General features: G+C 47.7%; 2 protein-coding genes across 8 annotated transcripts in view; one reads left to right on the forward strand and one right to left on the reverse strand.

Annotated features, from left to right (window-relative positions):
• ZBTB1 (zinc finger and BTB domain containing 1) overlaps positions 1 to 19,435 on the reverse strand; it is a 28,892-nt gene extending 9,457 nt beyond the window's left edge. The window contains exons 1-4 of one of the 5 annotated variants that reach the window (XM_036383336.2): positions 19,301 to 19,435; positions 17,835 to 17,903; positions 16,464 to 16,696; positions 154 to 6,367 (exon numbers count right to left, since the gene is read on the reverse strand). In XM_036383336.2, the coding sequence (XP_036239229.1) occupies positions 4,212 to 6,347 (2,136 nt within the window). In that variant the 5' untranslated portion in view covers positions 6,348 to 6,367; positions 16,464 to 16,696; positions 17,835 to 17,903; positions 19,301 to 19,435 and the 3' untranslated portion in view covers positions 154 to 4,211. Of the gene's footprint in view, positions 1 to 153; positions 6,368 to 15,647; positions 15,738 to 15,791; positions 16,056 to 16,245; positions 16,280 to 16,463; positions 16,697 to 17,834; positions 17,904 to 19,300 lie in introns of those variants that run through there. The other 4 variants (XM_036383339.2, XM_036383338.2, XM_036383335.2 and 1 more) reach the window with 4 other exon arrangements.
• Positions 19,342 to 23,226, forward strand: ZBTB25 (zinc finger and BTB domain containing 25). 3 transcript variants are annotated; one of them, XM_036383340.2, is made up of 3 exons: positions 19,342 to 19,588; positions 20,258 to 20,437; positions 21,587 to 23,226. In XM_036383340.2, exons 2-3 carry the CDS (start codon positions 20,265 to 20,267, stop codon positions 22,719 to 22,721), a joined length of 1,308 nt encoding a protein of 435 aa, XP_036239233.1. In that variant the 5' UTR covers positions 19,342 to 19,588; positions 20,258 to 20,264; the 3' UTR covers positions 22,722 to 23,226. The 3 variants fall into 3 exon arrangements, with proteins under 3 accessions (XP_036239233.1, XP_036239234.1, XP_036239235.1); XM_036383341.1 differs by lacking the exon at positions 19,342 to 19,588 and adding an exon at positions 19,737 to 20,180; XM_036383342.1 differs by lacking the exon at positions 19,342 to 19,588 and adding an exon at positions 19,737 to 19,964.
• The last annotated feature ends 3,200 nt before the right edge of the window (positions 23,227 to 26,426 follow it).

Consider the following 26,426-nt stretch of genomic DNA (forward strand, 5'->3'; position numbering starts at 1 on the left):
AGACGAGAGCTGAAACCAATGGGGAGAAGTAAAGGGCTGCCAGGGCTCAAGGTGGCACAGCCTCCAGCAGCAAATTCGTGTCCTCACCAATAGCTCTGAGCCTCTTGATGGTTTAGCACTAGAGTATTCAAATACAATCGTGTAGTCAAACTATTCACTTTTATAACAATGTATTTTTAATACATTCTCCAGGACAATATATTTTCTGTCCACAGCTTTGAATAAAAAATACGCTGAATTATATGTTTTACACCAACTGAGAAAGTATTACATAGAGAAATCCCCTAATTAAAGCATAAATTCTTAGAATTCCATGATACTCTATTTATTGAAATCAAGACTTCTCCACAGACCTGTGGGCTACAAATATCATTATACACAAATGTAAATACTCTTTGAACTAATAAGTCAGCAGGAAACATTTACAAGTATATATATATATATTAACATTTTAAACATCTCCTCTGAAACTGAAAAAGAAGCTCAATAGCTTTTGTGATATTTTAAAGCTCATACCAGGTCTTCATGAATTCCCTCTTTTTAACTTTCAGTAAATCTTGAAAGCTAAGAGCTAGGCTGGCCACTTAAAAATTCTTAGGATTGCAGCCCATAGCACTCCCAAAATGGGAAAAACAACAGAATACAGAGAGGTCCTCCAAAAATAAGAATAGCAAATCACTTTAAAATATAACTTATGGCATCCAGCAAATCTTTTTCTTTCTGGCTACGCCTTGTGCAATGCTTACACCTCCAGTTTTAAAGATCCTTAAGTGTTTTTATATGCTAATATTCACTAAGGAGATGGAAAGGAACAATGTTATGGCAACAGAAAAGCACAAATTAGAGGAAAAGAACTCTTAAACAAAATATTTTTTGCTTCCCCTTCATGATTTTTCAAGTAACAGCAAAACTAGGATAACTGCTGTTGATTTTTTTTTTCATGTCTGTTTTTGTTCTGTCTCCACATTAAATCATTTTTGTATGGCAGAAGCACTGAAACACCATCATTTCACTCTCCTGCAGATGTTGTCCCATTCTGGGGAGAACATTCAGGAGTGGCCAGCCCCAGGCTGCCTCAGCACCCAGACCTTCTCCCCTTTCACAGCAGCCAAATTCCTCCTGTCACTCCAGGCCTTTTCTGTAACAGTCCCATGCTGTTCCCCTGCACGCTTTTACATTTCATCTCAAATACTCATCTATTTCAATACCCATCTACTTGCAAGCCAGGCTGACTTGTTTATGTTCTCCTATACTCCCCCTGATCACTTCTCAGGCTACTTCAGTCATTCTAATTTTTTCTGCCTACAAGTAAGTAGATCCACTTTTAAGCTTCCCTGCAGTGCAATTCATGCTCTTTGTGAGCCTTAGCATGGACTTTCATACATGTGAACTCCAAGGCACTGGGTTTTGTTTCCCTAGAACAGGAAAAAACATCAATTCAAGTTCAGTTGGAAAGGTTTAACAAACTTTACTTTGAAAGGCTACTACAACAACACAGCTTATAATTGAAAAACAGAGGTATTCAGGGTGTTTATAAAGTTAGATAGTACACATAAATACCATCATTCCCAGTTTCTCCGTTTAACTTCTGTAGTTGACAGGTCTACTTGCACTAGGAAGTCACATTTTTTAACATTTTTGGGTCAAGTTCAGACCAATAAACTCTAAACAAGGGCTCCTGATCCTGAGCAGGAGGCTCTATAAATCACCCTTAGCCCTTCACCGAATTCAGGACTGATCCCTTACATGGCAGAGGTCACCTCCTGCCTTTCAGCAAGGTCTTTAATCAGGGCTGTGCCGTGTCCCCGCAGCGCTGGGCCAGCGGGGCCGGCCGTGCTTGGTACGCAACCGGCGCTGGTTTGTGAGCTCATGGCTCAGGCCCACGGCTCCCCAGCCAAGCTGAGTCATCCTCACTCCGCTCTCACAGCCGGGACATTTCATCCACTCCTCTAGCCACCCCCTCCATGCCACCTTTGGGATTTGCTTCCCACTGCACAGCTCTAATCCTCCCTGACTGCCTTTGCCACTCCCTCCCATTCAGGATCTCTTCTCCCACTCAGTATTTCCACTCCTCCAGTGCCACGAGACCCTGCTGCCAGCTCCCCCAGCGCTCTCCAGTTCTCCTTCAGTTCCCTTGACTGCTCTTCCCAATCCAGCTGATACTGTGAGGGATAACGGGCATGTCAGAGAATCACTGTGTGCAGTGTATGAAGCCCCCAGCTCTGGAGTGCTGGAATATTCATGCATTCATGCCTGTGCTCTTTTGGCTCCAGTGCTGTCGAGGACTCGGTTGACTTCAGCATCGTACAAGAAAACAAAGGACTGAGCAGTTAAAGCAAAACACTAAAAGCCCACTAAACTGTGCCCAAAGCAGCTGGTGCCTTGGAGCAGCTGCTGGCTCAGCACCAAGGGCTGGTGGGGGAGCCTTCTCCATCACTGCAGAAATGCACACGTCTGCCAACCAAGAGAAATCCTAATGCACATTTGAAACTGAATAAATGCAAGGCAACTCACACTACTTTTTACAGTTGAAGTGGAGATTCTGAATTGTATATTCACTCCTCTGAATAGTCTAAAATTAAAACTCGATACCCTTCATAATCCCCAAGAAACTAGGAATGAAACTCAACTCTGACAGAAACAAGCACATGAAAGCCCTGGACTAGACCGTCAGCTCTTGGCTCCTATTCTCAACTCCACCACTGGCATATGAGGTGATAGAACATTTCAGCTGGAAGGGACCTGCAATGATCATCTAATCCAACTGCCTTAACTGCTGATCTAAATTACTTTCCTCCCTCCATAGCTCAGTGGGAAATAGCATTATCATCCTCTTTGATAAAGTGAGATCTGCTGGGAGAAAGTACAACTGGGTTTTATTTTTTGTTTTCTCCACAATTGCGTATTAGGATCCTTTCCTCCACCCCATCACAAATCACACACTTAACAAACGTTTAGACAGCTGGTGCCTAAGAGTCAAAGCCAGTTGCTCTCTCAAAGGCCAAAGTGCCTCACTGAATTGGTGTCAGCTGGTACTTAGTAGGATTTTTAAATTCAATTAAATTAAGAGACAAGCTGCACAGATTAGGGCTCTGCTAGAATCAGAAAGAAATCTTAAAAAGCATAAAATATCTTTACATTTATTAAGCAAACTCTGCAGTATTTTCTTGTTATATTCTTGTTGAAAAACAGAACATTCATAAAGTATCATGAAAACAAGAAGCAAAAAAACCTTAAGGTCCCAAGTAATGGGACTATCTCCACACTCACCCTGCTTTTAACTTTCCAACACAAGCAGCAAGACACAGTTCACAGCTAGGCTGAAAATGCAGTGTTCAGTGCACATGGCCATACTGCATTCCTAGCAACCCAACCCACCACGGCCACTCCTCCCTTGTATGTTAGGATAAGCAGGTTAAATATACCCTCAGAGGTACAGACAGTGAAAGAAAGGCCAACATCAGTTGAACAGCTCTGCTAGGACTTCCCGTCTGGAAAACGACCACTGTTCTGGAACCCCTTGGTTGTCCAAAGAGTCATTAATTCCCTTCCCCCTTGTGCACAGCAGGCCGAGCCTGCAAGGGTTAACTGAGCCTGTGTGCTCTCACCCCTGGGAAGCAGCTTCCAACAAAGCCAAGAAGCAGGGGACCAGGACAGCCAGCTCTGCCCCTGCAGGAGAGTCAGAGCCCAAAGGATTATTTCTTGGCATTGTTGGTTTGGGTTTGGCTTTTTTTTTTTTTTTTCATTTTGAAAATTGATTTGGGGATTACGAACAATTATGCTCTTGCACATTAATCGCTGGCATCTAAAATTTTCACATGAAGAAACAACACATGGAAATATTAAAGCACTCATCTTATGGACATGGATCCGAGAACTGTTTAATAGCAGTCAGTGAAGGGGTAACATTGTGCTTTTAATCTACAGTTTAAAAATAATGATTTGTATATCTACGTAGTAAAACAATAAAATTAAGAACAGAAACTGGTATTAGGAAACAGTGAAAATGTAATAATTAAACACATGATGCTTTTCAAAGCTTTATACTTAATGAGCCTAAATAGACACCTATGGTTAGGAGGGTCTTAAAAAATAATAAAAAAGAGACTTATTTTCAATTTTTTTTCCTTTTCAAATTTTTTTACTATACTTATGCTTTGCTTTGGTGTTCTCTCTGCTGCCAACTTAATGCTTTAACAGTATGTTTATGCTTATGTTCTTTTCAAATGCTTGGCATTATAGTGAGATCTCATATCTTTCCTCAAATTAAATTTTGCTCCACATACTCCACATGTATACAGATGAACATCCCTGTGCTGCTCCAGTTGCTCATTATTTGGGAATATCTGAAAGCAGACCTGGCATATAGTCTCTCCAGCTGATAAGTGAGATATCATATGCCGTACATGGTCATGTTTTCGGAAGTTTCCTTGATCACAAATGGAACAGACATACCTGGCCATGCCTTTGTGCATATCATTGTGGAGCCGCAACTGGCGCTCTCTTAAGAACTGCTTCCCACATGTCTGACAAACAAACTGTTTTTCCTTGGTATGAACGGTATAGTGTTCCCGCAAGTGGCAACGCTGATAAAATCCTTTCCCGCAAAGGTTGCAGAAATGCTTACGCCTGTGATCCCTCTCATTCTCTTCCAGCATGGAGTTCTTGAACAGATCTTGCTCCAGGCAGTTTGACATATGTTCAACCACTAGGTTTTCACTATCAAAACGCTGGCCGCAATTAGGGCATCGGAAAGGACAGGCAGAATGCTTGTATAACTGGTTTTTTTGAAGGCTGTTCATTTGGAAGTGACTGTCCCTGAAGTCCTCTAGCATCTCTGCAAACATCATGTCCCTTATTTCTGACTGCTCCTCGGGGTTTTCTTCCAAGTCCATTTTCTCCTCAGAATTTCTGATCCCATTCATGGTCAGATCCTGGGGTTCTCCACAGGTCTGTGCATGCTCCTGTAGCTGCTTGCCTTTGACCAGTATTTGACCACACTTGCCACAAGCACATATATTTTCTATGTGTTTGGATAAATAATGAGAGGACAGATCTTCCTCAGTGATTGTTAGCCCACAAAGTTCACAGGGAGCATTCTCCACATCTTCCTGCACTGAAGAAGCCTTGCTGTTAAGGTGCCGTGGACTTTTCAAACACTTTCTTTCATCCTCATCCATGGATAAGCGAGGCTTTAGAGTCTTCCGAGCATTTCTCTTCTCTCTCATCTCTTCCTCAACGTAGTATCTGTAAAGCGGCTCTTCCTGTTCATCATCTAGGTCATCATTGTCAGAAGACTCATTGCAGTCTTTATCTGCCACCTTGATAATATTAAAATCCTTCAGCTCATCCGTAGGATTGTCCTCTGGCTCCACCTTGATGATAATCCTCTTCCTCTCAGAGGCTCTACTTCCTTCTTCACCTGATGTCTCAGAGGCAACAGTGCTGCTTTTTCTGCTCGTGATGTTTGACACGGGAGACGATGAATCGTCCGCAGCATGGTTCGAGTCCCCCTTGTATTTTTCTGTTTGTGTGGAAATCATTTTAGAAGTAGAGTTCTTTTCACTAAAGTCTATTTTCTCAGCACTGTAGTACCTGGCACTTTGGTAGGAATGCCTGTTGGTGCATGTTAACACATGCTCATCCAGTAGCTTTTCACAGCTAAAGCTAAACCCACAGCTGTCGCAGGTGAAGCTCCTTCCAAACCGGCGCGAGTGGGACACGCGCTCTTTCGTGTGAGAGAATTTGGACGTGGTGCTTTTTTTGCAGACATCAAACAGTTGCTCGGGGAAGCTGTTGAGGTGCAAAGTTTCTTCCTCAGGCTCTTTGTTATGGGATGTATTTACCGTTGAACTTGGTGGCTCCATGCCCCACCTGTTTGTTTCACTGCCATTTCTAGCAAGTGCGTCTTCATACATTCTCACACCAAATATCATTTTATTAGTCTGCGTGCTAGAAGCAGGAGATGAACATTTTAAACTAGATGAGTCTGTGTCCTGTATATCTTCTAGACACTCAGGTACATTATACAGCTGTAAATAGTTCATGGCCACTTTAAATTGCTCGAAATTGGCAGGGGCTGTCATAATTTTTCCTAAATACATGAACTGTAAAATAAGATCAAAGCATTCAGCGCTAATCTTCATGTTGCTTAGATTCAGCTGGGCTGTAGTGTTTTGATGGTTCATAAAAAACATCCTAAAATAGGCACTGCAGGCAGCAAGGACTGCTTTATGTGCTTGAAAATAAATATCATCGATAGCGATGCAGCAGTCGCACAGAAAGCCCCACTCTCTTTGCTTGTTTAGCTGCTGAAGGACATAGTTGCTATGGCTGGTTTTTGCCATCTTGTACTTCGATTACAGCCCTGCATAAAGAAAAAGGTATCTGTTAAATCATGAGCACAAAACCCAAAGCCTACTTCAACGTAGGGAGGAACTGCCACCTCTTTTCTCTCTAGATCTTCCTATTCTGCCAGTCTGCAGCACAGCTTCCTGTCTGGAGATCTCTGCTGGTAACTACTTCTGAATATTGATGCCAGTGAAAGCATCCATAATTCCATGTGCTCACCACTAGACTTACAAGACTAGTAAACTAATAAACATAACCAGCACACATGTCAATCAGAGCTGCTAGAATATAAATTAGCAAATATATCTCCAAGTCCTACAGCCAAGGTTTTCAGATAGGAATTCTGAATGCAGAACTTCAAAAACTTCACAGGGTAGACTTCTGTAAGATGGCCCCAGGACAACACCTATACAAGGTTGTCAGAAACCACTCTTCAGTCTCAACTTGCCTTTTTACCTGTCAGTCCAACGGGCACATGATGCAACACACACTGGAAAGCAGGCCAGGCTCAAACTGGTCTTTCCCTCCCCATTAAAGGAAATTAAGAGACAACAGAGCACCCACACAAGCTACTCCACACATTTTGCTCTTTGTGGCAGCTGAGGGACCATCTCAACCTTCTCTGCAAGGCGTCCTGCAAACCAGGAACTGCAAACTCAAACGCCTTCTCAGAAGCAGAGGGCAGCCCAGCTGCGGTGGCACGTCCCACGTTCGAGCCCAGAGCTGCAGATGGTGACCAGGCGAGCTGCGTGACAGCCACAGGGACTGCAGAGGCAGGAAGTGGTGCACGCCGTGCCTCCAACTGCTCTCAAAACCACTCGTTCAGAGCGCTGAAATGTAACCAAAACACGTAGATGGGAAACCGGACAAAGAAAAACTCAGCAATGGAGAACTGAGAGAGCCAGAGGTGGAGCCACGGTGAAATGAAGCCTCGGCAAAGACTGGAGAGAAAGGTCTGCCAGTGCTGAGGGTTGCTCTGTGTGAAAGGACTAACTCATCCTCAAGAGAAAAGAGGAATAAAACATCATGGTTTATGTTAACAAAAATATCCAGAAGAAATGCAGTGTATACAGGAGATGTGAGTTTGATTAAAGTCAAACTTCACCAAGTGTGGCCAGCACCTAATCACGACTCACGTTAGAAAACCTTTACTGATACACATAAGCTGTTCTAACTGCACAGGCTGAGGGGGTAAGGAACACGAAGAGGGTATAGAGAACACCCTAATTGAAATGAAAAACATAAAGCAGTAATAGGATTCTTAACATTTTGAAAGGTTATTGCAAACAGTACAAATAACTGAATGAGGTTTGTGCAAATAAAGACCAGGCTAGCAAATAATATCTACTAAAGGGCATTTTATGACTCAATGAAATGCATGGATTGATTTGCAACCACTCTTTCAACTGCCCAAAATTTAAACACAACACACACACAAATGCTCCATTTTTCTTCTTATTTTCCTAACAGCTTATATCTCCTAGGGGGAAAAATGGGTAGAGAAATTAAATTCCACAATTAATGTTGAATTCGCAAGTCATAGGCGTTGCCTGGCTTGTTAAGCAGCAAACCTAGAATTAAGTCCCCATTCTTCATTCCACAAAGGACTGCCACTGCAGAAAGGCTCCCAAGATCTCGAGAAAAGAACATGCTCACCCCACCCAGCAATACTCCCTGCTGCAAACTCACACAGCAGTTCCTATGGATCACCCCCAGCATAAGATCTTGTCTGGCAACAGGATCCTTGAGATTTGGGTTGAACTACCCTGACAAAGAGCATCTGAATAGCAGCTGCTCCTCTCCTCTCAACCACACCCCCCACACCCAGAACTCCAGGCTAGCACCCTGCCATAATAATTCTCAGATTGGTTTGGCCCAGTGATGTCCACTGCAGAAATGCAACTCATTGCATGGAATTAATTTCTCTTTTTTTACTAACTTGCAAGGCAATGGCTTGGAAAGTAGGAGAACCTCTGAAGCAGCTCCACATCTTTTCTACAGAAACTGATTATCGTCTGTGTCACTGGGTGATTTCAGAAGTTTCTGTGAAGAACAGCAAAGCTCTTGACATCAAGTAATAATAAAAGTGCACTTCATATTCTTCCAAGTGGTAACGTGTTTTGGATTTGAGGCAATTCATTAGATGCTTAAATGTTACTCAATCTATTGTATTAAGAATGGCAGCTGCATAATGATAAAGAATTAACTTCAACTTCCACATTCTAAGAGTGAAAACCAACGAGAAAATGAGATGATCCCATTAAGGCACCACTGGCCTCTCGATGTGAGCTGCCAACACGACAAGAAAAGGCTCAGGACAGCTCATGTTAACTTCCCCATCCTCATAAAGAGGCAAGTTCAAAATGTTTTATTTAACTGTGGTTTTTTTACACTAGATACACTCCACTGTGCCCTCCAATAGAAAACCAGCAATACAAACAGCAAGCCTGTACAAAACAGGTGGTCACAAACTATCTGCGGGCACCTGCAGATGGGGTCGTTTCCAGATGGTGGGAACAACGAGTGACAGCACACAAACTGGCCTTTTTCAAGTCTTCTTCTTTGAAAATGGTAAAAGATATTTCACCTTTTGACAGATGAACTCCTGCAAACCTTTCAGCACGTGGATCCTGATGTGCAACAATGACCCACTGGCAATGCCATCGCTCAGGGAAAAATGGGTGGAGCATGAGGCAGCTTGAGCAGGATGGCAAGGTTTTGGATTTGACACGTCCTTGGTCTCTACCACAGTAATACTACATGTAGGTATTAAAACAGAGTGTATGAGGTGATTTATGCTAATAACAGTCCTGGCATCCTGCCTCTGGATGTTGTATTAACCTGCTGGATGTAACTTCCCACCACAAGAGTCTGTGTTGGGCTATTTAAAACTTTGACACATTTCAACCAGCAACAGCAAAACTTTCCTTCTGAAACCTTGGACTGATTACTTTTTTTCCCTCCTCCACAGAAAACCTCAGCCAAAAGGGTTCCAAAAATGAGGCTGAGAAAAAGCTTTCATGTATGCAGATTATTATTTTTTCATTTAGAAATTAAAAGTTTCTCTTCCAAAATCTTTGAGGAGATGCTTTATGTGGGAGAAAGCGTTATGACCTTAGATATGTTGTCACAATATAAAAATCTGCCAGAATTTGGCCAAACTACATGCTTCAGGGGGAGAAGATACAAATTATCAGTTTATTCACACTTAAGACTTTGTTAGTTATTGAAACTTCAGATTACAGCCTTGCTGAGAACACTTCATCTTCTTGCAGCTGCTTAGTAAACAAGGGCTTGCCTGAGCCATCCACAGTGAAATCCCCTTTTGCACAGAGCTCTGCCATGGTTTTAAACTACAAAAGGGTTGATTCAGATAGAAGAAATTTTTTATTATGAGGGTGTTGAGACACTGGCACAGGTTGCCCAGAGGGGTGGTGGATGCCCCAAACCTGGAAACACTCAAGGCCAGGCTGGATTGGGCTCTGAGCAGCCTGATTTTGTTGATATCCCTGCTCATTGCAGGGGGGTTAGACTAGATGGCATTTAAAGATCCCTTCCAACCCAAACCATTCCATGATTCTATGTGCCACGTCCACAATGTCACAGCTGACACCAAAGCCTCCTGGGGACTGCTCCACAGACAGCATGACTCGCCACGGGGTCTCAGCTTCCCTTGTGGCAGCTGATGGAGAAGATGCCCAGCTCTGGCTGAGGGAGAGCCAGAGCCAGGAGGGGATGTAGGGAAAACACAGAGAGATTGGGAAATGCGAGGAGGATGTGATGGAAACCCTCTGGAAATCTGGAGAGAAGAAAAGGGCAGGCTGGGAGCACAGTGCTGAGCAAGAGAAGGGCACTGGGATTAGGAAGGAGCAATGGGAATTAAAAATGGGTTCAATAAGTGTCTAAACAAGGGAAGAAGCCATTTGGGCAAGGGGCTGGGAAGAGCAAGGCTGCAGGGCCTAGGGCAACAGGGGTAAAAACCACAGACAGGCTCTTCCTGGGGGATGGGTGGAAAACAATTAGAGCATTCATGCCTTCAGAGCAGGAACTGCACCCCAAATTCCCAATCCTGACATCCCTTTGCCATCAACAAGCAGAACAGGCTTGCTGACAAACTCCTTCCCAACAAGAGCAAGCTCTCAGAAAATGGTAATTCATCATTACTTTGTTACTTTAATTGCTAAAATGGCAGTAATCTGCATTTATCCACTCATGTGGGTGGATCCATACTGCAAACTATTTTTGAAGTTTGCTTTAGAAAAAAAACCCCAGTTATTAGAATGAAAACAGGTCTTTTTACAGAAAATTCAAGGTATACACATATATTATGTATATACCAAAGTATATTCTTCCATCCCTCTTACCAAAATTTCCCTTACTCAGCACATGCTCTGGGTCTGTCCAGGCCTGGATCTGAGCAATACAAGACAAGATCCCTGCTCATTTGGCCAGCATTTGGAGCATGTGAACTAAATGAGAAGTGGGGGACAAAAAGGACAATCTCACAGCAATATCCACTGCTTGGAGAACATCATCCCATTGCTGTCAATGCCAGGACAAGTAATTTCAACCTTTTTGTTTTGTTTTTTTTTTTTTTTTTTTGTAATAAGCCTGGATTGCATTTTTTGGATGTCCAATTTATTCACACAGGCAAACACCACTGGTGGCAACTGAGGCCAGTGGGAGCTATCCTCTGTAGGTATTAAACACTGAGTATCTTAGAAAATTAAAAATTCATGCAGGTGAGTTTGTCAATCCAAATCTTTTAATTATTTCTGATCCTCTCTTTCAAAGAGAGGAGACTCACCAGCCACTTGCCCAGTGGACTAGCACACTTTGTGAAGTATCCAAATCCTGGAGGCACCAACCTCACAAGTCCACAAGGAACCCAAGTGACTCCATCTTCAGCAGTGATTGATTTGTGTGGTAAATGCAGCAAAGGCCACGTTGGAAGCAATCCTGAATGATACAGAGGTGTTCTGAAAAAATGTGCTAGAAAAGCATCTGATATGAAAATGAAAACTGAAGGTATTTGACTTGGGCATTTTCACTCTGATTTGCAAACTCCAAGTCTCCATATGCATTTTATTTCCCTAGTAAACATTTATTTTCACACAGCCAAGCTTTGATTCAAGCTACTTGTCTGCCACCAGACTTTTCTTTTGAAGCACCACTTAGATACTATTCAGATGTGACCATGAACAAGGTTAAGTTGCACTACTACACTAACCAATTATGTTGGTTTTAAGTCTGCTAACAAGAAAAAATAGGTATTTACTACAGCTCCATGCCGTCATTTCCTCACACTCAAAAGTTTTCTGAGACATTTTAAAACAAAAGAAGCTTAAAAAGTCCTCAAGCAAAGAAGTAGTGAAGTTCTTTTGCTAACTTCTCTGTCTTTAAAACAGGCATACCACAAGGTTCAGAATTCAGGAGCCTTTCGGCTCCTAAAATTAGTAGGTGGTTTTCAAAACCCAGCATTTCCACTGCTGAGCAGGCAAAAACATAGCACTTACATGCTCAGTTACTGGCTTCTTTTCTTTGGAAACCAAGAACAGGCTGGACAAAAGTGCAATAAATGAGTGGAGAATTTGGTGCTAATAGAAAATGAGACTGAAAAACCTCAAGCAAACAACGCCCAGTTATCAAAAAAACGAGTGCACAAGGATCAGAAAGCAAATCTCCCATCTGTCTGTCTCCATACCCCACCCTGGTGTGGCTTCCCAAGAACTCTTCCCCCTAATTTTGCCATTGTGGGCCAGATCTACCAAAAAGCCTGGATTCCTAAATGACAGCATTGACATGCTGCAGAAAATCCTACAGAACATGTACAAATTCTCCACACAACACGCAAGAAGTTTTTGTGTTCTGCTACTGCACTGACCACAGAGCTGTCAACAGGCTACACCTTTTACCTAGATATTCTCAGTAGGAAGCCATAGAGATTGCTCTGGGTCCCTCAGTTTACACAAACACTGAAAAAACAGCAAAGAACTTGGGGCCAGGTGACAACTGTCCACCTCAACAGCGAGTATGCATCAGTTTGCATTGCAAGCACAGCCTTGATCATAAATTAAAACAGCTGTGGGAATTCCATGTACTGCCAGGGAAAATGTAATTAAGCTCCATTATTCAGGCTCTGAAGGACTAAAGGTATAATTTATCCTCCTCTCCCAGCCCTTCCAATCGCCTGCCTTTCAGGCATGTCAGTTGGGAAGGTGATTCCAATGAGGCAGATATTCATCTTCAGACACATCCTGATGGCTGAATCAACTCATTTCAAACAGACTCCTGGACAATGTACAGGAACAAGTTTCATGGCATTTGGGCTAGATTTGAACCAGGGGAAGGGAAGATGCTCCAAAGCCTCCAGCATGAGCTGTCAGAGCTCCTGGATGCCCTGTTCTCCACTGCTCAGCCAGCAGTTCTCTGCCGATTCAGCAGCCATGCCCACAAATGAGAAACAGACATCAAATTTTAGCAAGTTATGCTTCTCAACTGCTAAATGAAAATTAGTTAAGATACATTACATGGTCTTAGGTCAGAACACTCCTCAAAAGACAAGGAATACAGCTTGACAGAAAAAAATAAGAAAACTGAGTTTGTGCTAAAGCCCCATCTCAACTTCAAACAACTTAGGTCAGACCTAGGGAGTAGAAATCCTAGAGAGACCTTATGCAGTCCTTTAAAGTAACTTGCTAGCCACAAAGGTTGACTCTAGAAAGTCACAGTTATCTTTTATCTGGCACCTTTACAGTTGTCAGGCAACACGGTAATGATATGTTTAAAAGAAACTATTAGTGGGGAAAAAACTATGACACCCAACTAATGCTTTGCAGCAGAAAGATGAGCCTTTTCAACTCAGCTCTCCAAGTTACACCAACTTTCAACTCCTGGAGGCATCTTGGTGGTTTAACCACATCTTGAGACCCTCAAATGAAGTCCCAGGTGCCTTCCAGGAAAGGATCCTTGGCTAAATGCAGATTGCACTTCGGTGTAACAAGTTGCTGGATGCACTCGAATGAAGCATGGTAACTTGTGACACACAGATCAGACTACAGGTTTTCTTGACTCTTCCTCATCTTAAATGTTCCACATTTTACTTTCAGCATACTAAAAATAAAAATAAAGCTACTAGAGTCTCCATCCAATGAAACAGGTCTAATATGGGGGAGAAAAAGCGACAGCCAGTGAATTCTGGAGTTTTGTGCACTGTGTGCACAAATTAAAAATTACCAGACCAATATGAGGATATAAATGGTCCTCATGCAAATTATGTCAGCTGCTGTGCCCACACACTGTGTCCGCAGCAGAACTCTTTGGGTGAGGGTGTTTACCATTCCCAAGCAAAAGCAGGGCTGAATAACCCAGCTGCTGGAGAACCACTGCCCAAACTGAAAAATGAACACATGGCTTCTCACTCTAGATGTGTGTAGGTCCAGGACAACTGTAGTGAGAGGCCCAGCTGTAACAACTAAGAGAAAGGACACCGGGCTTGTATCAGGGAACTTTCACTATCTCGTTTCTGAGCAGCTATTCTATTTCCATCCAGCAGGTAAATAGCTATTGCAGCTTTGTCCATCCTGGATTTTCAGGGCTTTCCACTGTCAGCAAGAACAGGAATCTGTGAAAGAAGCAGCCACTAACATTCAAGTAAGAAAGCATCTAAAAACCCAAATCCCTGGTTGGCATGAGCACTCTCAATGTAATCGCTGCTAATTCCTGTGCCAGTGACAACAGTGGTTGAGTCTCATGAAGGGAAAGACTTGTGCAAGCAGAGCTGAAGCATCTGTTAAGTCTGTGATCTTATTCCACACAAAACTTTCTGGCTACTAGGAAGAAGTGTCTTCTATTACTTCTCTGAGCTTCCCACACAGCACCAACCCACATCTTCATTACCTGCATCCAACCGCCCCAGTGGCTGCTGGTTCCCTGCTACCTCAAACATCAGCAGAGTGCAGCTAATACTACTTGTTACTCCTTAGGTTTTCTGGCCAGTCATCCAAAAATCTCTCCACAATCTTGTCAACTCGCTTTGCTGTTGCTGCCTAGGAAAATCTCTGCAACCGCTCGCGTTTGGCCGGTTTTCCCCACGGCCATATGGTCCCAACGCCTCTCCCGCCTCTCCTCCGCTCGCCATGAAAGCTTAACTTGTAATTCGGCAAAAACGAGAAGCCCGCATCCCCCTGCTCCCGGCTGCTCTGTGGGTTTTTCCAAGAGCTGTAATGAGGAATGTTAAACAAACACCTTTAATTAAAGGAATGTTTGTTTAGTGTAATTAAATGCCTAAGGAACACCGCACTGTTGCAACCCCGGATAGTTTTGCAGTGCGTGCTGTACCTTGCGATACTCGAGTGCGAGGGAAATAATGCAAGCAAGCGACAACCTGGCAGTAAACACCCAAATATTAAGCAGCGTCCAAGCCATGCTACCCGTTTACCAACGCCTACGTGTCAAGAGGAACCGGCACTCCTGTATCAGCTGAAACAGGGGGTAAACTTGAGAAACTGAGTTACAAAAAATCCCGAGAGAGGAATAAAAGCCCAGCCCCAAACTCACACCGCGTTTTCAGTCCCATTTCCTCTATTCTCTTCAACTACCTTTCTATCCGAGCAGAAAAGAGGAGTCCTTTGAAGAACGAGACTTTCGACACCGCTCCCAGAGCGGCACAGGGTTTGTTTTTTATGTGACAAAAGTATTCCCCTTCCTTTCCAGCCGCCTCCACGGCGATCCAGCGCACTGCCAGCCCCGAGTGAAACCCAAGTCTCCCGCCTGGCAGGGTGGAGCATTCCCTCCGGGCTGCAGCTCCGCTCCGTTTTTCGCTAAACTACCGCAACTCGCTCGAAGTTTTGGGGCGTTTATTTTGTGAAGACAAAAGGAAGAGAAGCGGCGGCACCCACGGCGGGGGCCAGGGCCAGGCGCGATAGCGGCACTCGAGATGTTTACCGCGACTTCGAGCCCCGAGCCACGCGGGCGGCGCGGTGCCCTTCCCTTCCCTTCCCCGCCTCTCGCCCCTGCACCTCCCTAGGCCGCTTCTCGCTCTCCAGCGCGGCATCCCCCGACCCCCGCCCCGCAGGTGGAGCGCGCCCGCCGCGACCCCCGGAGAGAAGGAGGGAGGGCAGGAGGGAGAGCAGGAGCGAGCCGTAGCCGGACCCGCCGCCGCGGCGCCGCCGCTCAGCCCCCGCGCGGTCCCCGCGGCGCCGCTCCGCTCCGCGCCGTGCCCTGCCCGGCCGCCGGGCGCAAGGTCACCGCTCCGGCCGCCGGCCAGGGACCGGCCGCGGCTGGAAAGCCCCTACCTGGCAGCGCCGCCGCCACTATGGCGGGCCGCGCCGGGCCACGCCGCCGCTCGGCACTTCCCACCTCCCGCCGCCGGCGGAGCTGCGGCCGCCTCCCGCCTCCTCCTCCCCGGGTCCCGGCGGCGGCCCCCGGGCCCCGCTTACCGCGGCTCGGGGAGAGGCGGCGGCCGCCGACGGGGAGCTGTGTCCGCGCCGCTCCCGCCGCTGCTGCTGCTGCCGCTGCCGCCGCGGCTGCAACAAAGGACTTCCGCCCCGCCGCGCTGCCGCTGCCGCAGCGCCGGCTCCGCCGCGACCGCACGGAGCCGGACCCCTCCCCTCGGCGGCCGCGGCTCCCGGCGCCGCCGCTGCCAGCGCTGCTGCGCCGCCGCCAATGCCGGGGCCCGGCGGGCGGCTCCCTGCCGCGCTCCGCTCTCCTCCCATGCCGCCGGGGACGCGGCGCGGCGCGGGCTGGCGCTGCCGGAGCCCCCTCAGCCCGGCTCCTCCCCGTCCTCCGGCGGAGCCCCCCGGACCCGCGGCGGGGCAGCGTTCGCCGGCGGGCGCCCACCGGGACCCCTCGCTGCTCTCCCGGCCCCCCGCAGTCCGCCCCTTCCCCGCGCACCCGGGCTCGCCGCAGGGAACGGGCAGTCTCTGCTTTGCCCCCGAAGCGGCCGTGGCCGGTGCTAACGGGGAGGCTCCGGTCACCCGTGTGGGTGTCCGGCGATGGAGTGTCGTACCGCAGCCCCACGGCCCCCGCGTGGGACAGTTCAACTGCGAGAAAACCACTGCGAGCTGCGTGAGCAAGTATTTCCTTCTCGCTGCAATTTCACACGTTAATACCTCCGCCCTCCCTCCTGGAGCTTCACGGTGATGCAGGAGCACAGGGCTGGCAGCCACCGCCACGCTCTGTCACAGATCCCGAGAACAGCGCTTTTTTTCATCCTTCCAGGAGCTGTTCCAGGCCCTCTTCCCACCAGTGTCTGGACCTCTCCTGTGTGACAACATCCAGCTTCTCCGGAACTATCCCATGTGAGTAAGTGGGATTTCCGGCCCCCCTGCCATCTGCCGCAGATCTGAGAGAAAACATAAGCCAGGTCAGGCTTTCCTCCAGGTCTTACCACTTGACTTTTCCACCCCCAAAGTGACATTTGTCCTTCAGCACAAGCATTGTAAGTGCTTAATCCGCACAGCTCCATCATTCAATTCTGGAGATACCGTTGTTTTTATGTTGCTGCAACTGAGATCCCTCTAAGTATCTGACAAGCCAAAGGGGCAAACTTAATATTAGCAAAACTAAGAGATTTTATTACAAATTTGAAAATGGCAAAAGTAACAAAAAAAGGCAACAAAATAAAATGCCACAATGTTAAAATGTACCGGCATCCATCCCTGCTTCCGTGACCCTGAAGGTTTTCCTGAGGCATCCCTCCTCTGTCTAAGCAAACAGGACAAACACAACTAACACAATCCTAGTTTCCAAATGGAGGATCAGCCCTTCCTCCTGGGTCTGTCTGGGGATTTTCTAACCACTACAGAATAAAAGCAGAGCTTTCAAAATATGTCTTTCAGAATGTGTCTAAAAAATCCCCGTTTCCCCTCTCACTCTCCTTCAGCCTTGCCTCAGGGATCTGTAGCAGTCCAAGGGAAAAAAACCTCTGTGGCTGTAAGACACCAACTCCCACAGAAGGTGGAGGGACCCCCACATTACAGCTGCTTTGTAGGTTTTCCTGTTTTATAGGAAGTTAAATAAACGGCCTTCACAAGCCAACATAGTCGTGGTTTTCAAATCACACTGAAAAGTTGCTTTTCTTATGGTTCAAGAGTCTTTTTCTCCCCACCTCTTTACACACCCCAGGGCAGCACAAGCCAAGAGCACCCATGAGGGGCTTGTGCAGCCTCTTGCTCTGTCCCATGTGCATCACACTGGGAGCTCCTGCCACCTCTGGTAAGGTGGGGCACAGGGCAGTCCCCCTTCCTCACCACCTCCGCTCTCTTACTGCCTTCCCACCACACTTACATTTGCAATTTACTTTTTCTTTAATTATTATTTTCTGACCACAGAGGAGGAGGGAGTAGAAACACGCATGGAGAGAGCTGTGATTATGTCCTGATGTCTTTCTGACCCACCAGCATAGGCTGTGTCGCTTTGTACTGGCTGTGAGTGATATCATTGCCTGTGTTTTACAGCAAAACACCAAATTCAATCCTCACCACCGCTTTCATCAGTTTGGCTCTGGTTTCTCTGGAGCTCTTCAAAGTCCTCTTTGGACCAGAGTCAACCTAAATAACATGTAAATAATTAATCATTTAAATAAATAACATGCCATCTGCAAATAGTGACTCGCTCCACACACAGGTTAATAAATATGTTAAATAACCCAAAACAGAGTACAAAACCTTGAGCCACCTACTGCCAACCTCTTTTGGGGTTGAAAAGTGGGTACTAATATTTATAGGAGCAGCAGGATTATAGCTCCATGGTCTCTCAATACTGCTGCTGTGCAAACACAGGAGGGAAAGATGGTCCCTGAGTCCTGTGAGCTTTATATTTAAAATAGAATAAATAAAACATAAGGCAATGGAAAATATAAAGCTGTGCTGGTCAGTGGGATAAGCAGCAAACACATGGATGAAAATGCTTTGGAGCCTACAGTCTGTCATCTCTCAGCCCATCTTCATCACCCACCCAGGCTCAGGATGCCTGGAAACAGCCCCATAAGCTGATGCATTCTGGTGGCCAGGAGCATTATTTGCCTTTAATATTCATGAATTGCATTTATAGGGATGCAAAAGGAAAATGGACTACAAACTATCAAGTGCTGAGAGGAAACCAAGAGGGCTGATCTGAGGCACTGAGTATCTTCTGCAGAGGCCCCGAGTCAGCAGAGATGGTATGGAGGAGGTGGGTGTGATAGATCTTGGAAACTGCACCAAAATCATGACAAAAGCACACAAATAGTGATTTTCACTGCCTTTTCCAGCTGGAAAAACAACGTGTGAACATCAAATGAACCTGGTGGCAGTGGGACACTGTATGGACTGGACGTTTGAACAGGTTCAGAACGCAATTCGGTAACATTCATCGGAAAGACACCTCAGAGGTGGTACTGAGTGCCGGAGCGGAGGGTGGGGCTGGCCGGGGCGCGCAGGGGCCGCGCTGGCGTTTCCCGGGAGAAGCCCATCCCTGCCCATCCCTGCCCGGGAGGGGCTGCTGGTGGCCGGGCAATCGCGGTCAAGGGTGGGAGTGCCGCCTGTGCCTCCTCCTCTGCCTGGCACCCCACCCGGCACAGCTGCTCTCGCCCAAAATAACCCCTGGTTGAACATCGGTGAGCGACCGGAGGGGGCCTGACAGAGAAACGCTGCGTCCTCGGGACTTGCGGTGCTTAAAGCAGCGCAGAGGCCGCAGACACTGGCGACGAAGCCAGATCGTATCTTCTCATCCATTCCCGGCCAGACCGGGGAAGCTCCTTTACTTTTTTTTTTTTTCTGTAAAAAACAAAACAAAACAAAAAAAAAAACAACCCAAAACCAAACAAAAAATCAACCCAACCCAAACAGCACGCCCTTTATGCCGAGAGCGGAGGCGCTCAGCAGACCACACTCCACCACCGGGCGATCAAGAAGCCGAGCCCCCCGCCCAGGCTGATGCCTTTGGCAACCCACGGGAAAACACGCACCCTCCCAGAAATCCCCCACGGGCGTGCACACGCTCCTTCCCTCCCTCGCTCCGGAGCCGCGGGCGAGCAGCGCGGGCAGTGCCGCCCGCAGCCGCGCAGGGGCCGCGCCCACCGCAGCGCCGAGGCCGCGCTCAGGGCCGCGCTCGCGTTTCCCGGGAGAAGCCCATCCCTGCTCGTCCCTGCCCGGCCCGGCGGGGCCCGGCCCGCCCGGCAGGAAGCGCGGGGGGGCAGCGCCCACCCCATCCGCCGGGCGGGCAGCGGGGGCGGGCGGTGGCGGCGCTTCCGCGGGTAAGCGGCTGCGCGGGCGCGGGGGAGCCGCGGGGCCGGGCCGGGAGGGAAGGAGGGCGCTGGGCCCGCGCCACGGGCAGGCTGCGCTCGCCGCCTCCTGATGAGCGTCGTGTTTCTCTCTCGCACCCCCCCCCCCCCCCCCCCCCCATAATTTTCTGCGGAAACAATAGCAAATATCAGCGTTTATTTGCGCAGGGGCCGCTGGCGGGGCGGGGCGAGGGCGGCTCAGCCCGCACAATGGGGGCTTTGTTGGGCGCACAGGGCTCCTCTGTGCCGCAGCCGCCGGGCTCAGCCCCGCTCCCCCGTGCCTCCGCCGCGGCTCCGGGGCAGCAGAAAGCACCGTCAGATCGCAGGGAAAACGCCAGCCAGGTTTAAAGTTAGCGCTGACACCCCGCAGAGCGTGGTTAATCAGCGGGAGAAGCGTCTCTGAGTGTAGCAGGCAGATGGGAAAGTCCCCGAGAGGTCTTGAGCTCACTGGTCGTGGGTTTGAGCATCAGCGGTGGTATCGGAAGGAGAAACTGTTAAATTGGGGTGCAGGGACTATCTGGAGGAGGGAAGAGGCTCCATGCCAGGCGTCCATCTCGTTTCGGTGGTGAGAAGTCAACATGTGAGCCTTTGGGAGCTCTCCGATTTCTTAATGAGATGAACATCTTGTTCCCTTGCTCCCAGGCACACCATGGATACCACCGGCCACAGCGTCCTCCTCCTCCAGCAGCTGAACATGCAGCGGGAGTTTGGCTTTCTGTGTGACTGCACAGTTGCCATTGGAGATGTTTACTTCAAAGCCCACAGAGCGGTGCTCGCTGCTTTTTCAAACTATTTTAAGATGATATTTATTCATCAGACGAGGTAAGAACACACAGCTCTCCTCCTATCCTTTTACCACCCTCAGCATTCTGCTTTTTCTTCTTTCTAAAGGTATAAAAGTCTAAGAGAGTATAAATAGGGACGTTAGGTGGCCTGAGATTATTTTCCTAACCCAGCACAGGCCTTGGCTCTCTAAACAATCCCAGACCAGAAAGCACTGCCCTTTAAAACCATTTTCTTAGTCAGCATATGGCAACATCAGACCCTGCATTTTGGAGATGAGGCATTTGTGTGACCGGATAAATAAAGCATATAAGTACCACCATGTTCCTGCAGTGAGAGGCTTGCAGATTTGGAATCCAGGGATATCCTGGTACCTCCTGCCCCTGTGAAATATGTCCAGTACTTTGCCTTAGGTAGTAGTCAAGCTTGCTGGTTGAGACTCATTTCTGGCAGGATCCACAGGCTTGAAACAATCAAGAAGCTGTGGCCTTATCACAGTGCTGTGCTTCAGACTCTTGGAGATAAGGGCCGAGACTGAGATCATCAATTCATTTCAAGCTGTTGTTCACATGCTTCTCCTGGCCAGGTCAGGAGTGGTTCTGCAGGTATAACAAGAGCAGTGCCAAGGTCTGGCCTCTGACCTGGGGCTGGCTGTTTGTGATGGATTAAATGTTCTTCATTCCCCTTCCTTTCTGAGGGTCGTGGCCTCCAGCACCTCTGCAAGATAATCTTTAGGATCAGCTGCATCGCCCCTTGGCTGGAAGTGAGATGAGTTAACTGCCCTTCCCTGTGGATGTTGTTTGCTGACACTTAAGTACAATACTCATAAAGATTACACAGTACTGGCAGCTGAGCTTATTACTCAGATAGATGGAGTGGCACACACTGGTGATGCACAGCTTGCATGGCATTGCTGCGGTGCCGTGTGGCTGCAGCTGACTCTGCATAGGAGGGATGGGGTGGCCAGGGCTGGTCACTTGCACCAGCCTCAGCTGCAGTTGTGCACGTGGCCTTCAGAATCACAGGGATAAACGCAGACGCAGGCACTTGGCTTTGCAAACAAAGCTTCTGCACTTCTGCAGGGTTTGGCAGGGAGTGCTGCTTGTAAAAGCGCTCTCACAGCAAATGGGCAGGTAATGGATCAGGATTTGGATCCCTATATGTACTTAATCATCTGTTTTGTTTCAGCGAGTGCATAAAAATTCAGCCTACAGACATCCAGCCTGACATATTTAGTTACTTGTTACATATCATGTACACTGGGAAAGGGCCAAAGCAGACTGTCAGCCAGAGCCGGCTGGAGGAGGGCATCCGCTTTCTGCACGCAGACCACCTGTCCCACATCGCCATCGAGATGAACCAGGCCTTCTCCCCAGAGCCTGTCCAGTCCTCCAACTTGTACGGGATCCAGATCTCCACGGCACACAAGCTGGCAAAGGAGCGCCTGGGAGCGAAGGAGAGCCTGCCCAAGGCGGGCAGGTCTGCGGCCCAGGGCGATCCCCCCCAGCTGCAGCTGTCCCTGGCCATCGGCCTGGACGAGGGTCCCCTGGACCAGCAGCCCGCCCGCCCCCCGGCCCAGCCCGCGGCTCTGGCCAAGCCGCCCGAGGAGCGCCCGAAGCTCTCGGTTTCCATAAAGCAAGAGCGGTGTGACTCGGAGCCCGTGGTGTCCCAGAGCTGCACCCCTCCTTCTCCGGGGGTAGCGAGCCCCATCCTGGCCAAGGGTGGCCTCAAGGTGCACCTGTGCCACTACTGCGGGGAGCGCTTCGACTCGCGCGAGGGGCTGCGGCAGCACCTGCACACCCACGTCTCGGGCTCGCTGCCCTTCGGAGTGCCCGCCTCCATCCTGGAGAGCGGCGACCTGGGCGAGGTGCAGCCCCTGGCTGAGGACAGGGAGCCCGGGGATGGCCATCGCCTCGGCGCCTTCCTCCTCAAGGAGGATGAGCATCAGCTGGAGCATCCGAGCTGCAGCGAGCTGGAGCCTCTGCAGATCGGGCAGCTCTCCCTCATCTCCAAGGACCACGAGCCGGTGGAGTTGAACTGTAACTTTTCTTTCTCGAGGAAGAGAAAGATCAGCTGCACCGTCTGCGGCCGCGCGTTCTTCCGGAAGAGCCAGCTGCTGGAGCACATGTACACGCACCGAGGGAAGCAGCACAAGTACGGCCGCTGCCAGCGGCTGGAGAGCCCCAGCACCCCCAGGTTTCACCCCTACTGTGACAGTGAGAGTGTGGGAAAGAGCTCCAGTTTGTCCCAAGAGCACTTGGATGAATGTATACTGGAGTCAGACCTCATCCAAGAAAGTGTCGATACGATCCTGGTCGAGTAATTCTCCCCCTTCAGATCTGAAATTGGATGTTTTGGCATTCTCCACCTAGGGAGTGGCTGCTCTGTGCAGCTGATTTTCTTGAGCCACCGTTCCCCTCACTGCTGAGATAACTGTGAAGGACTGTGTACTTTGACTTGTGTACTTGCTTTTTTTACTTCTCTAACTTTTAAACTTGAGTTAATTCCCATCTAAGTCCTTGGAAGCCTCCATGTAACTCAGTTATGCTTTTCCTGAATGTGAACTTACTCCTACTGTGCTTTACTGGAGTAAAGGCTGTATTGCTGGGTGTGAGGTTTAAACATTGTCTAGTACTCTGTGTGGTGCCTAGGACTGTTTGTATCCCATAGAATTGCTCTTCTGAAACCAGATGGATGGAAGTGTAGAGGGAAATACTTACTGTGTTTCCCAAACAGTTTGTTTTTAATGAAAATAAATATCTCAAGGAGATGAATCCTGAAGTTCATGTTGTTCATGTAACTGCAGTTAATAAATCTCTGCATAAATATTTGCAGGAGCCATAAGGCTGCTCTTTTCAAGGGAATTGGCAGTGTTGATGTAGGGGTGGCAACCTTCATTTTGACAAGCCCTGGAGTCCTCATCTGTCTTCTAAATTTACTTTTAAACTCTAGGGATTTGCATGTGTTTTTCCTCCTTCCTACTCCTCCCTCATTCACCACTACTGCATAAGCAAGGACAGATTTTGATGCTCCTCCAGGACCATGTTTCATTTTTGGACTGTCTTCTCTGCAGGGAGGAAGGAAAGCTGCAAAGGAGTGTTCTCTCTTCTTTGAGAGGAGACCTACCCTGGCTTAAGTCTTTACAGGATTAAATGCCAGACACGTATTTTCTGAGTGAAAATGATTTCTGACTTTATAAACAGCTTGGAGTAAACACATTTTTAAATATTACAATCTGTATATTTGCTCAGAGCAAATACACAGCGTGTTATTTTTTTCTCTGTTTGCAGAGCCAGTGTTAGATGATAACATGCAAGTTTTTTGCCTATCATATAATCATAGAATGGTTTGGTGTGGAAGGGACATTAAAGATGATCTAGTTGCAACCCCCCTACCACAGGCAGGGACACCTTCCACTAGATTGCTCAAAGCCCCATCCAGCTTTTCATTTATCATTACTTGTTATCTGAAGAGCAATATCCAAGAAGGGGTTAAAATTATACACATGCCTCTTGAATTCAGTTCGTCCCTCTCTAGTTCTCATCCCAGGCTGCAGCCCACCCCTCAGAGATGCTGTTACTCAGAAGGCCCCAGGGAGACTCACCGAGTTCTTAGAGAGCAGAGCTCTCTCCTGCAGCTCAGAGCAAAAGCCTCGTGAGCTGCTCCCGTAATCTCTTTACCCAGATTTTGAGAAGCTGGAGGCTTCCTGCCAGTCCTGGTGGAGCCTTTGGGAAGGGGGAGCCTGAACAATGGTGTGAGAACAGTTTGCTGTCAGAATGGCTGCTCCAAAGCTCGGGGCTCTTGGGCTGTCTTTGGTATTGTCCTGGAGCAAGAGCTGCAATTAAATCACTGCCGAATTAAAAGAACATCTGAGTTCTTTGTAAGGGCGATTGCCGCTTTTCCTGGGCAGGGAGCTGCTCACTCCAGGGGCAGGATTGGCCACTGAGAGCTGCCAAATTGTGTTTAAAGACAAAGGGGCAAAACAACCAGTCCCTGAGCCTGCCGAGAAGATGTTGCAAAATGCAGGCTGTGGTTTGGAGTGTGCTTCCCTGCAAGCCCCAGTGCTCCTTTTGCTGCTTGTACCCATTAAAGCTGCTCTGGTGTGAACACATTTGAACCCTGTTTAAAAAGCCCTTCTTTAGAACAAGCAAACAAACAGAGCCCAGCCGACACCCAGGCCTGTGAATGCTGCATCTGAGCACGGAGCCATTCACACAGAGCATTTCCTAGAAGAGAAATGCTTCTGCTTCTCTCCCAGCCTAATAGCATCAGCTAAATCACATCCAGCACAGGCTGCTCATAACTGGGCAAATGCCTTCCGGCTTCCATTGACCTCTATTTCTACATGATAGGTAAAAAAAAAAGAAAAAAAAAATAGGTATTTTATGGTCATTCCTTATTTGTACGTGACACTTTACTGAGTGGGCTGGCTTCTCTGGGTGCTGCTTGCTTCCCTCGGCTTCCTGCATTTAATTTAAAAACAGAGAGAAGCGTTTGCCGGGGTGGCTAGAGCTGTAGAAATGAGCTGTAGAGGGACTGAATATCAGCTATTCAGTCAGTAGATGAGCACCTCGGATTGTCAAATAGGTGCCTAACTTGCCTGAAGTAATTGGTATTGAAAGTCAAAGGGCTCTTGATGTCTCTGCAGAGGTAACAGGGTAGTGGTAATAGAGGTCAGCAGCAGGGACAGCAGCAGGGACAGCAAGCAGCACTGCCAAGGCATCTCTGGGACACGCTGCTCATCCTCAGGTGCGTGGGCTGGACTGTTTTGTTCTGTTCTTGCCCATTAGAAAGGGAGCTTTTATAAAAGCTATGATCTCGGGTGAAAGAGCCAAATGTCACTCAGCTGTGTGCGCTGTAGGAGTGACTCCATGGCACTGACTGCAAAGATACCAGCAAAGCTGAAATGAGACATAAACCAGGGCTGTGTCCCGTGTATCCTTGATGATACAACTGCAGAGAATTGTTTCTGTTATCCTCACACCCCCTTTTAAAGGTGTACTTTGGTTAACCTTTGTGGGACTGAACATCTGTGACATCAAACATCTGCCAAAGGCTTTTTTTTTTCATCATTTGCAATACAAAAAATGCATTTTCAGCAGTTTTCTACTGCAAGTGTTAAAGCACTGTTATAATTAAAGCAGCAGGAAAAGCTGGAGACAGAAGTCATCAGCTCCGAGTTATGTTAACATAAAAACATAATTCTCTCCAAGTCTTATGAATAGAAAATAATTTTACAGGGCAGTTACATTTGCTAAGCATGGGCAGCAGCTGCTCCTGGATAAATCATGAGAAGTTTTATTACTGTATGTGGAAGACACTTGAATTACTGAGTGCTTAACCTTTATGCCGGTGCATGCTTGGAAATCTGCCTGACTTGCACAGCTGGGTTTGACAAATACTCATTTCTTGTTGTGGTTTGATTTTTTTTTTTTAATAAAAACATTAAAAAAAAGTCACAGTCTGCAGAATAATTATACTAGAGATTCCTTCCAGATATCTGTGATTAGTTAATTGATGCACACGGGCTTGGGCAAAGAAAGCCCTGGGGTGGGAATACTTGAAGGCTGAAAGTCCCAAAACTCCAGGGGATCCTTGGAGATTTGCCATGTGCTCTGGAGAGGTCCCATCATTAGGGGTACTGAGCTGATGAACCACAGTCATTGAAGTGCCTTCTCTTTGGGCTCTGCAGCTCATATTTTATGTAAAGATGGGAAGACTGGGGCTCAGATCCCCCCTGCCAAAGCCCCTGAGCATGAGCAGACTTTTCAGCCAGCTCAAGTGAACCTCTGCAATGCCACAAAGTGCAGCAGTGGCTGTCATCATGTATCTGGGTGCTGGCCCCAAAATACTGACTGTACATTGGCTGGCTCAACCACCAGAGCATGAGAAACAATTTCAAGATAGGTAATTTGAAATATTTTGAGTGCTCTGATGCTGCTGGATCCAACAGGGTCTGTGATTCTCAGGCTTCTTAAGATGCACTAAAATGTGTGGACAAAAGTGTATTTATCTCCCCTTGCAGTGT

The sequence above is a fragment of the Molothrus ater genome, chromosome 6 (genome assembly GCF_012460135.2).
Source record: "Molothrus ater isolate BHLD 08-10-18 breed brown headed cowbird chromosome 6, BPBGC_Mater_1.1, whole genome shotgun sequence".
Classification (NCBI taxonomy): Eukaryota; Metazoa; Chordata; class Aves; order Passeriformes; family Icteridae; genus Molothrus; species Molothrus ater.

Bases quoted from the DNA above. Each gene is read 5' to 3' on its own strand.
- ZBTB25 (XM_036383341.1), top strand. From the start codon at position 20,032: ATGGGAAAGTCCCCGAGAGGTCTTGAGCTCACTGGTCGTGGGTTTGAG. The intron at 20,181-20,257 runs GTGAGAAGTCAA...CCTTGCTCCCAG, and splicing joins GCGTCCATCTCGTTTCGGTG to GCACACCATGGATACCACCG. The intron at 20,438-21,586 runs GTAAGAACACAC...GTTTTGTTTCAG, and splicing joins ATATTTATTCATCAGACGAG to CGAGTGCATAAAAATTCAGC.